The sequence below is a fragment of the Schistocerca americana genome, chromosome 4, assembly GCF_021461395.2.
Source record: "Schistocerca americana isolate TAMUIC-IGC-003095 chromosome 4, iqSchAmer2.1, whole genome shotgun sequence".
In the NCBI taxonomy this organism is placed as follows: Eukaryota; Metazoa; Arthropoda; class Insecta; order Orthoptera; family Acrididae; genus Schistocerca; species Schistocerca americana.
In genome coordinates, this window is record NC_060122.1 from 206,110,232 (window position 1) to 206,122,788 (window position 12,557).

The 12,557-nt window shown below is 38.0% G+C and overlaps 2 protein-coding genes across 2 annotated transcripts in view; one reads left to right on the plus strand and one right to left on the minus strand.

Annotated features, from left to right (window-relative positions):
- Positions 1–6,915, plus strand: part of LOC124612481 (ras-related and estrogen-regulated growth inhibitor-like) — a 217,487-nt gene extending 210,572 nt beyond the window's left edge. The window contains 1 exon segment of the mRNA XM_047140714.1: positions 3,338–6,915. Coding sequence (XP_046996670.1) covers positions 3,338–3,564 — 227 coding nt within the window. The 3' untranslated portion in view covers positions 3,565–6,915.
- The window catches only part of LOC124612480 (general transcription factor IIE subunit 2), a 70,560-nt gene continuing 61,242 nt past the window's right edge, over positions 3,240–12,557 (minus strand). The window contains exons 6-7 of the mRNA XM_047140713.1: positions 7,861–8,012; positions 3,240–3,614 (exon numbers count right to left, since the gene is read on the minus strand). Of these exons, the coding sequence (XP_046996669.1) occupies positions 7,869–8,012 (144 nt within the window). The 3' untranslated portion in view covers positions 3,240–3,614; positions 7,861–7,868. The remainder of the gene's footprint in view (positions 3,615–7,860; positions 8,013–12,557) is intronic.

Consider the following 12,557-nt stretch of genomic DNA (forward strand, 5'->3'; position numbering starts at 1 on the left):
CTTTCAAGCTGTTAAATTATATATATAACGTTTTGTGGCACGTTATGAAACATTATGCCTTGCACTGGGGCACTTTTCATTCCTACTTCTAACGTTTTTGTACAGTTATAAAAAAGGTCTAGAAAAAATATCACTTTATGACATAACGTAGACTACGACTACTGAAACATTAAGAGGTAGAATTACTATTCTGTGACATTTTTTTCTTGTTAATTTTCTTAAGTACCTATGAATATTTAAAGATATTATAGTTCACAATGCAGAAATATATCTGAGGATTTCTTTATGTTGAAAACAGTCTCATACATATTCCAGTTGAACGTTACATGCATATGTCAAAAATAAATGACACGGGTGTGGTGTACAAACTAGTAACTCATACCAGATCTATAGGATTCATTTGAAGAGTGACAAAATTATTGTCAACATGCACCCACACTCATTCTGCCATTTCAACTCTTCTCCAGTCCACATGTGATTATAATAGTTCTGAACAATATAATCAGAAACTGTTAATTAAACTCAACTCCACAGTCTTGCAACACTGAAGAACGAATTGTGTAACATTACATGAAAAGCCTAATCAGCAGGTCAAAGGAAATCTTACAGCACAATTTCAATACAACTGAAATTAGATCTATGTGATACTTCATTTCATACTACTGTACTTAGTTAATGCAAGGTATATGAACAGAGATGCCGACACTCAACTTGACATCTACAATGTACACAAATAAGGAGCTAAGCCTGAACTTACTTTTCAAAATTATGTTGTCGCATGGAAACCACCGTTGCTCCAAGATTAGACATATTCTTTTGAAGCTATAGCAATCTCTCTGTACTGAGCATGTAGATACTGATGGGACAACAAGTTACAACCACAGCCCACCGCGAGACTGAATGAAGCCGTGTAGTGTTTGCAGGTATATGATGAGGGATAGCAAGAACATAAATGGAGCAGAAATGCATAGGGAATCATTCTAGCAAGGACATGGACCGCATACGGAAAAATCAATTGATATAAGCAACTTTGACAACAGGAAATTTGTTGTGGTTCTGTGTCTGGGAGTGAGCATTTTGAAATGGCAAAGCTGGTTGGCTGTTCACATACCATTGTTATGTGCATGTATGAAAGGCAGTTGAAAGACAGTGAAACTAGAAGTAGGCAACATGCTGCTGGATATCCACACCTCATCACAGAATGTGTATGACAAAGGCTTGCCTGATTTGTACAGGAAGACAGGCCATGGCTTGTGGCATATCTGACAACAGATTACAATGCTGGTTAGTGCTGGCCCAAGCATTTCTGATCACACTATTCAGCGTATATCATCGAACACGGTGCTCTTCAGCAGATGACTGCCATGTGTTTCCCTGTTGCCTCAATGACATCATCAATTACAGCTGCAATGAATAATCTTGATCATCTTGTGCTCCACAGAAGATTAATGTTAAAACTAGCAGCCACCAGAGCTGTGTTGAGGTAACACTTATTATGTCATGAGTGGTTTCATTCAGTCAACATCATAATATGGGCACAATTCTATTATGAAGACTGTTGACATTGTCATGCGATGATGATCACTGAAAATGGAAATGCCATGTGGCTAGGGTCTCCCGTAGTATAGACCGGTCACCTAGTGCAAGTCTTTCGAGTTGACGCCACTTCAGCGACTTGGGTGTTGATAGGGACGAAATGTTGATGATAAGGACAACACAACACCCAGTCGCTGGACGGAGAAAATCTCCAAACCACCAGGGAATCAAAACCGAGCCGTTTGGCATGACATTCTGTCGCACTGACCACTCAGCTACCAGGGCCGGACATGATCACTGAACAAAACCAGTAATGACTTCTACATATACTACTAAATTAAAGTCCCCCACCACCAAATTTGCCTGATCTGAACCAGATGGAACACCTCTGAGATACCTCTAGAAACCTAGCACACACACTATTGAGCTAATGGTCACAATGTGCTGGGTCGTCAGTGTCTGTATCAAGTACAGTAAAGCAGTACATGGTTTAGTCTACCAGCAACAACTTTTTTATTTTTTTGTATCAGAACCAGTAGCCAGTAAGCAAAGTAAAATTGACTGTAGACTGAAACATATTATTTATAAAGTGTATTGGTTTCTCTTTCAAACAACAGTAGGTTGGGAGTATAAAGAAGTAAAGTGTTCTACATGAATATAGCAGCTAACAACCACTATTAATACTGTTCGGAGAGAAGCAACATTCACTTTACCATCTCAGTGCTGCACTAACCTGTACTGTCAGCACAACTGTGTTTTAAATTCTCTCTGACTGTCTTTCATTACCATTTTAACTACGTGATTTATCATTTTCCATCCGAGAAGATGTAGTTAACACAAAATTTCAAATTAAATGTAAATACATGGTCGATCTGTTTACTGACCACCTTCACATTTCCAAAACTTCTCTCTCTCTTGCCCTTATGGCCATCTGATGTCCCCAAATGAAAATTCATAAAAATCACATGTTTTTACCTCAATTCACTTTTTCAGGCCAAGAACATAGGTTTCAGAGGATTTGATGCTTACCTTTTGTGTGCGTATGCTGATCACCAGCATACAAGCTCTACTCATGTATGTTACAGAATATGTTATGTTTAGAACAAGCCATGTTTCCTTTGTGTGTGACCTTCCATGCCACTATGTGCATTTTTCTGCACCTTAAATAGTTTGAAGTTATGACATCTTCCGGCAGATTTTGTAGTATAGTATCCTATACTACTGTACAGAATCTATTAAGAGTAACTGCAGTAATTTCACTATAACCATGTGTATACCCTGAACATTTTATGGGGCTGCTCAACCATTGGGTGCATCTGGTAACTCCGACTTTCTAATTTTCATATCCTGTCTAGGGATTGATAGTTTTTTTGAGAGAGAGAGAGAGAGAGAGAGAGAGAGAGAGAGAGAGAGAGAGGGAGGAAGGAAGGAGGGGTGGGGGAGGGAGGGGGGAGAGGGGGAGAGAGAGGGAGAGGGAGAGGGAGAGAGAGAGAGAGAGAGAGAGAGAGAGAGAGAGAGAGAGAGAGGAAGGAAGGAAGGAAGGAGGGGCGGGGGGAGGGAGGGAGTGGGGTGGGGGGGGGGGAGAGAGAGAGAGAGAGAGAGAGAGAGAGAGAGATATTTATGTTTTTCATAGAAATTCATTTGCAGAAACTTAAAAAAAAAATCACATTATTATTATTATTATTATTATTATTATTATTTTTATTATTATTAACACATTCCAATGCACACAGAACATATATAAATTTAAACCAAACAATAATTCCAGTTTCTTGAATTTATCAGTCTTTATCCAATACAGGTGAAATCCTGGCAAAGGACTTTGAATGCTGGTTTGGTGAAGTGACAGCAGCAGAGCAAGTAACCCAAGTAGCAGATGCATTCCATGAGGTGTGTCGTGAAGTCCTTGGTCTGCGACGGCGCAGTAAGCAGTCACTACTGGACAGAGTCCTTGGTGGAAAAAGTACAGGTCTTGGACTACGTGCTTATTCTCGGGGAAAAAGTGACAGTGCTCTTCCCAAGGACTGAACTGTCGTGTTGTTTCCATGAGAAGTACTGTACCAACTGCACTTCTTAACCTAAAAATGGAAAGTACAATATACTGCTGAGTGGTAGGCAGAAACTTCAGCGAAGTTTCTGATATGACGAGTCACAGTAGGTTCTGTGGTGAGCTGTACTGTGGAACCTTTTAAAATACTCCTGTTGTTACTGAACAGAAATAAAGACATTAAGTACATTAAAATCACAACAATACCTAGGCGATACAGTTATGTACGAGAAATAATTATTCTTGAGTAATAAATGTACAAACCAGCAATAAAAGTGAACTTTTTTCTTCCAGCCTGGTGTACAGCAACATTAAAAATGCACAAAAGAAGCTTGTAATTTGCATATAAATATTTTGTGGGATCACCCTGAAATCACTACTATTAACAATCTGGTAACAGTTCCACAAACTTAAAATATTTAATGTCTTAAACCCATTTTTTCTTTTAGAAAAACCTACTTTTTCTTTTAGAAACCTCTAAACAGTGAAATGTTTACTATTATACATGTCATCTAAGTTAAGGCAGAAAAGTCTATAGTAGCTGACAATGGGTGGGTGTGCCTTATTTTTATGTGGTAGTCAATGCAATATGTTGGTGCAAATCTGTGGATACAAATATCAGCTACTGTGAGAAATTTGTGTGTACTACAATAAACAACCAAAACAATTTGCAACAGGCTTCAGCATTTGGGCTGTGATCAATCACTATTTAATGAATGTAACAGAAGACATGTTAGCCTACATATTGAACTGAATTACAAGTGCCTATTCAGTCACAGAATGAAAACAAGATACACTACTGAGATAAGGATTGCAAAATTTGGTGATGTGCCACTGATGCCTTACAATAGAAAGAGTCACAACAATACAAATGAAATGGTATAATTAACATGTCTTCAGAGTAGTCTTTTAAGTTGTACATTTACACGTGAAACCAAAAATACGACGTGCATTCAACAAAGACTGAGACAGATTCTGAAAAGAACTTTATTACCAAATACTCACTCAAACTCAATATTTTCCCCTTCAATATAGCCACCATTAAGAGTGTTGCACTTGTCCCATCGTCTCATTCACTTTTGGAAAACATCCTCCAATCCATTTCTTGATGACCACTTCAAAATCGCCTCTAAAGCCTTCAATACATGATTTTCAGATCTAAATCAACATCCTTTGAGATCCTTTTTCACAGCAAGATACAACAAAATGTCACTTGGGACAACCTCAGGGCTACACAGGGCTGTGGGACTGCACAAATGCCCATTCTGGCTAAAAACATCATAACAGCTGCTGCAACATGAAGCCACTCATTGTAATGGTGCAGTTTTCACTTCCCATGAAGTTCCCTCCATTTCTTTGGGATATGGTCTTCCAACAATTACTGGCACATTCTTGCAGAATTCTGCATTTACTGTCCAAGCTCTGAGAACTTGAAGTGTGTATACCATGCTGTGATGATTTAAAAAATGCAATCAATAAAGCCTTATTTGCTGATTTCTGCATGTACACTTTTTCTTGGGAAAGGCTGTCCCTTTTGAACCGACTCTGCATTCTGTCTTTTCTTTTCAGGGTCTTAAAAATTGACACAAGAGTCATCAGCAGTGATGATGGTTTTCCACTAACTGTCCCCTTCATCTTGGGCACATTGTTTCCACAGATGTGATTGTCAACTGTGTTCTGTTTCGAGTCAGTAGTCAGAACTTTGTCAATCCAGTGAGCACACAATAGTGACATGTTTAAAGAATCCTTCAAAATGGTGTTAGCACTTCCTGCTGAAATTGCCAGCATATTTGTTAGTTGTCTACCAGTCACATGAGATTCCTCGTGCACAACTGCTGCTGAACTGTAGATTGCAATGTCAGTAAGGACAGTGCTGGAGGGCCCTCCTCCCTTTCAGCTTAAAACTCCCTCTCCCATCTTTGAAAACTTAATGCCATTGGAAACATGCAGCATGAGACACTAGATTCACCAGGAGCTCTATGAGGATCTTGAAGTGTTTCCGAAGCAGTTTCTTCTGCAGAATACAAATCTTTGATTGCATAACATTCCTATCAACTTTCTGCCATTTAAACTTTAGATGCAGCTCTTGCTACAACCACATTCAATATGCTATTGCTGCAGAATGAATGAGATCAGACAGGGGTGGTGCCTGGTGGCAGTTAAGGATATTAGTAGACATGAAGCAGCCACTAAATGCCAATGCAATGGCCTTTTCAATACATTTGAAAACTGCTTTCTATCTTTGTTGCACAAACCCTCAAACAAAAGGACCAAGCAGATATAGGCAAGTCATTTCCACAATGACACTGACAAGACTGCAATGCACATTTTCTGAATTCCTAAATTTTTTATGGTGTGGCATTGAAGCCACTCAATCTGACATGCTGACAATAAAGGTATTGTTTACTCATCCAGATTAAAAAATGGCTTCCTTCTCAGCCATGTGTGACATTCAATGCTCAATTTAATTTAAAAATACAGGATTATTCCCATTACTGAATCTTTCTGATTAATGTAACCATGTGTTTAGTTTGAGTGGAAGTTGTTTTTATTGCAGGGCTACATAACATGAGTGTCGCCTGTCATAAAGACTGCATTTACTTCTCTTCGCAATTGAATTCCTTTCCAAAACCACAAATTTGTTATCTGCACCTCCATTTACAATCCACTTAACATCTACTGTTATCAGACAATATTTGGAATCATTTATCACAATAAATAGAGCTGAATTTTACAGAGCAATGTCTCATTAAAAGTTGTCAATAACAACTATAAATGATAATAAATCTCCTCCACATATGAAGTATTTATATTATCAAATAATTATGTTAGTAGGCCAAGAAAGTGAATATTGAAATTTTCTGGTTCAATCTCAATATCCAAAGACATGAGATCGCCATCAGAAAAAGTGACATGTGATGAACCAGAGTACTGACTCTCGACATCAATGATGATGATGATGAGTCCCATACTTCTTTACAGAGCGTAGGGGAGCGACGCGGGAGAACCGCGCCGCCTTACTAGGCAAGGTCCTAATGGAGGTGGTTTGCCATTGCCTTCCTCCGACCGTAATGAGGATGACTAGTATTCTCCTTTGTTACAAACTGATCTGCACTGGAAAACTGTAATTTCAGAAGCTATGTTTCAGTGAACATTAACATGTGATTTTCAATGATTACGCAAATTCTTGTGTATCAACCTACAACTGAAATAAAAGAAAGAAAAAGCACTACATGTAACCAGTTGTGATGTTTTGTCAAAACATGAATGTGTGTATGAATCAAAATAATTCAGTGTACTACTTTTTTGTGAATAAATGAATATGTATTTTATTTGAAATGCAGATTATTTCCTACTGTGAACAAAATATGATTTTCTATTCAGACTGTGTGATACGGACAAAGGTGACTACTGGGCAACAATCTCTCTCTGTGCCTATAAATTTAACCAATTTTGGTATGGAATTTTCCTTTTTATGTAAAATACAAAACATGCACACTGCATCAAAGTAGCAGTTGATGACCTCCCCCACTTTCTTCCTTTCCTCAGCTTAAAGGAATTTCCCCATATATTTTAAATAAGTCTGCATTTTACTACGTTAGTTGGCACAGTGGTTATAACATTGGACTTGCATTCAGGAGGGCGACAGTTCATATCTGTGTCCAACCATCCAGATTTAGGCTTTCCATAGTTTCCCTTAATCACTCTAGGCACATGCTGCAACAATTTCTTTGAAAGGCCAGAGCCGATATCCTTTCCCATCCTTGACACAATCCAAGCTTCTGCTATGTCTCTAATGACCATATTGCCAATTGGCATGTTAAACTTTAATTTTCCTTTAATCTTCCTTCCATTTAATATTTTCAGATTACACAACATGATTATAAAAAATTTCAATATTATGAAAAGAACAGATTGCCACTCATCATCGAGAGGAGATGCTGAGTTGTAGAGAGGCACAACAAAAAGACAGCTTACACTTATGCTGTCAGCCAAAAGACATTTTTTGAAGTAGAAAAACACACTTGAACACTGTCTCTGACTGCTGTGGCTGTGGTCATGCTCCACTTTCAGATGAATTTGATATACTAGTGTAAATCTGCACCCAATTTAGCTTCTTTGCGCCTCTTACTTACAGCAATTTTGTCATTAATTTTCAGTGAGAACTCCACACTTATTTCTCAGTATATTTTACTTTTTTCCACATGTATATAAAACTGCTATTTTGTGTAAATACAAAAATATGTACCAAAATACACTGAACCATAAATAATTACCAGTAGTTTCATTTATCTTCATAAGTTTCAAGAACATCCGCCAAATGTTCATTATCACGCGGCTTCTTGAAAACTTTCTTTCGCTGGTTTGGTTTCTTTCGTTTATGATGCAGTATTTTCTTTGGTCCATGATCTTGCATTGACCTGATACCCTGAAATAAAGAAAGAGAAATGCATGACAATAAACCTACAATTCTTATCAAATGGATAATTTACAAAATAAACAGAACTATTCAGTGAAAGAAAACAAAACTTTCATGGTGTGAGACAGCTCCTACAGCACAATATTTGGAAAATTAACTACAGGAAACTGTTGTATATGTCATTTATGCATTGCATAACGACAGGGTGTCAATTCTAGATACATCTTCGATGAAATTAGAAGTGTCTTCGATGTGTGCGTATTACCATTATTTTCTAGGCAACTAACTTTGTACCCATTATTTCTGGGAATCTCTGAGACCAGCTTAACACTTTGGAGACCAATCACTTAGAAGAATATTGGGCCCAGGAAACTGGCCATTTACGACGTTATTTAAAGCATTACTGGCACACATGCAACTGATGCATCTTCAAGAGTAATAGATACTAAAACTGACCAAGCTTCAAGATTTATTCTTCATACTTACTTCAGTTCTTCGACAGATTACAAATATTAAAATAATGATGAAGAAGTATCATTATCCTCCCAAGAAAAAGTGAGAGGTGAGTTATTGAGTAATTTCTTCCTTCTGAACTTTGAAAATTTCTTGCTCACTCAACAAATGTGATGTAGTTGTAGCAGAAACAAAGAAAAACTGTGAAACCTAATGAATACACACAAGGAATTACATCAATGTGATCAAGTTTGCTCAGCCATTCATGAAATCAACTGTTATGTTTGCTGATGTTTCTTCTGAAATAATTGAGAAATTGACAACAGAAGGCAGCACCAGTCAAGGGGCAGGTCACAGATGTCTATACATTGCTCTTGTACGAAATAAGTCCAGTTTTTAAACGAGATGTGGCTAATATGTTGATAAAATTGCAGCATGAGCCATACTCAGTCATGTGTTTGCCAGATACCCGTTAACACAGGTGTAACCACATCAAAGGGGTATCTCTGCAGAGGCCAGATAAACCTATGATCCCTGAAGAGGGGCAGCAGCCTTTTCCGTAGTTGTACGAGCAGCAGTGGAGTAGTGGATGATTGTATGTTCTGCCTTGTAAAATTAGTCAACAGGCCTTTCTACGTTAGTACTGGAAGAGACTGAAAGGAATGGAGAACCTCACAGTTATTTCTCTTGAGGGCATGCAGCTCTACTATACTGCTCAAAGATAATGGTATCCTCTTGGATAAAATATTCCAGTTCTAAGATAGTCCCTCACTCAGACCTCCAAGCAGGAGCTATTCAGGAGGCTGTTGTTGTCAGAAAAAACAAAACTGCCATTCAACATGTAAAGAACATGGAACATTAGAGCCCTTAATAGGGTAGGTAAGTTGAAGAATTTAAAAAGGCAAATGGATAAGTTGAAGTCACATACAGTGGTAAGTAGTGAAGTGTGGTGGCAGGAAGAGCAGGGATTCTTGTCAGGTCTGAACAGGGTTATAAATGCGGTCATGGGGAAAGAAGAAGCAGGTCTAATACTGAATAAGAAAACATGAATGCTTAAGTTTGTATGCCTACTAGCTCTGCATATGATGACGAGATTGAAATAATGTATGCTGAGATAAAATAATAATTTCAGATACTTAATGGAGACAAAAATTTAAATAAATTTAAATGTGATGAGAGACTATATTTGTTAGTACTAAGGATGCCTGGTAGAATTTGGCACAGGCCTTAATTAATTTAATCAGAGCTAATACTTGGTTTAAGAATCATGAAAGGAAGTTGTCTATGTGGAGGAGACCTGCAGCCACTGGATGGTTTCAGAAAGATTATGCAATGATGAATCAGATTTTACACTGACCATGATTTACTGGTTATGTATGACCTGCAGATTAAAACTGGGACCTGAAATAATCGAAAGAAGCAGGGGTTTATGAGAGTTTCAAAGGGAGCATTATGCAATGATTGACTGAAAAGAAGGAAAAGAATACAACAGAAGAAGAATCAGCAGCCTTGAGAGGAAACAGTGAAGGCAGCAGGGAATCTTAATATGCAAAAAGACAAGTCCCTATAGAAATATGTGGATAACACAACAGATATTAAATTTCATTGATGAAAGGAGAAAATACACAAATGCAGCAAATGAAGCAAGCAAAAGTGATTAGACACATCTACAAATGATTGACAGAAAGTGAAAAATGATTTAGCAGGAATGGCAAAACGACAAATGCAAGCTTACAGAAGAGAGATGAAAGACAGATGTTACCTAGGAAAATCAAAGTGATATTTTGGATAAAAGAGAAGCAGCTGTATAAGATGCCAAACTAGTGATAAGCAAAGAAGGGAAAACTAATAGGTGGGAAGAATACATAGAAGGGCTATATACAGGAAACGAACTTGAAGAAGTATTATACAACAGTAAGATAAAGTAGATGAAGATAAGATGAAACACCGAAAGACCAAATTTGAAACAAGGACTCTGGAATGGAAGACTTCAGAATTATTGAGCTCTTTCTGGAGAGCCAGTAGTGCCAAAACCATTCTGCCTGTTGCCCAAAATATATGAGGAAGACAAAATAACCTCAAATTTCACTAAGCATGTAGCAATTTCAATTCCAAAGAAGGCAGGTGCTGACAAGCATGAATATTACTGCACTACCAGTTTCATATGACATTTATAAAATACTGACAGAAATTATTTACAGAAGAATGAGAAAACTGGTAAAAGCCAATCCCAGGGAAGATTGCTTTGGGTTCTGATGAGATTTAGGACCACACGGGATCATACTGACCATACGACTTATCTTAGAAGTTAAGTTCAAGAAAGGCAAACCTATATTTATAGCATATGTAGACTTAGAGATAGCTTTTGACAATGCTGAGTGGAATTCACTCTTTGAAATATTGAAGGTAACATTGACAAAATACAGGAAAAAAAGATTATTCACAACTTGTATGGAAACCACATTGCAGTAATAAATAGTCAAAGATAATGAAAGGGAAGCAGTAGTTGAAGAGGGAGTAGGACAAGGTTGTAGCCTGTCCCAATATTATTCAAACAACACATTGAACAACCTGTAAAGGACACAAAGAAGGCATCTGGAATGGGAATTCAAGTTCAGGGAGAAGAAATAAAAACTATGAATTTTGCCAATGACACTGCAATTGGACGACCAGTTGGAGAGGATAGGTAGTGCCTCCATATAAGGTTACGCTTGTACAATGAACATCAACAATAATAAAAGCAGGGTTGGAATATGGGTGTAAGGAATGAAAGAGGAAGCCGCCTGGTACAATTTTGTACAGAGCATAACTTAATCATAGTTAGCACTTGGTTTATGAATCATGAAAGAAGGATGTATATGTGGAGACACTAGAAGGTTTCAGATAGCTTACATAATGGTAAGATAGAGATTTAAGAACCAAGTTTTAAATTGTAAGACATTTCCAGGGGCAGATGTGGACACTGACCACAATCTATTGGTTATGAACTGTAGATTAAAACTGAAGAAACTGCAAAAATATGGGAATTTAAGGATATGGAACCTGGACAAACTGAAAGAACCAGATGTTGTAGAGAGTTTCAGAGAGAGCATTAGGGAATGACTGACGAGAATGGGGGAAAGAGGTACAGTAGAAGAAGAATGGGTAGTTTCGAGAGGTGAAATAGTGAAGGCAGCAGAGGATCAAGTACGTGAAAAGATGAAGGCTAGTAGAAATCCTTCGGTAACACAAGAGATATTGAATTTAATTGATGACAGGAGAAAATATAAAAATGCAGTAAATGAAGCAGGCAAAAAGGAACACAAATGTCTCAAAAATGAGATCAACAGGCAGTGCAAAATTGCTAAGCATGGATGGCTAGAGCATATATGTAAGGATGTAAGTGTAAGATTGATACTGCCTACAGGAAAATTAAAGAGACCTTTGTAGAAAAGAGAACCACTTGCATGATTATCAAGAGCTCAGATGGAAAACCAGTTCTAAGCAGAGAAGGGAAGACAGAAAGGTGGAAGGAGTATATAGAGGGTCTATACAAGGGCAATGTTCTTGAGGGCAATATTATGGAAATGGTGGTGGTGGTTAGTGTTTAACGTCCCGTCGACAACGAGGTCATTAGAGACGGAGCGCAAGCTCAGGTTAAGGAAGGATTGAGAAGGAAATCGGCCGTGCCCTTTCAAAGGCATTTGCCTGAAATGATTTAGGGAAATCACGGAAAACCTAAATCAGGATGGCTGGAGACGGGATCGAACCGTCGTCCTCCCGAATGCGAGTCCATTGTGCTAACCACTGCGCCACCTCGCTCGGTATGGAAATGGAAAAGGATGTAGATGAAGATGAAATGGGAGATATGATATTGCGAGAAGAGTTTGGCAGAGCACTGAAAGATCTAAGCTGAAACAAGGACTCAGGAGTAGACAACATTCTCTTAGAACTACTGGCAGCCTTGGGAGAGCCAGCCCTGACAAAACTCTACCATCTGGTGAGCAAGATGTATGAGACAGGTGAAATATCCTTAGACTTCAAGAAGAATATAACAACTCCAATCCCAAAGAAAGCAAGTGTTGACAGGTGTGAAAAATATCAAACTATCAGTTTAACATC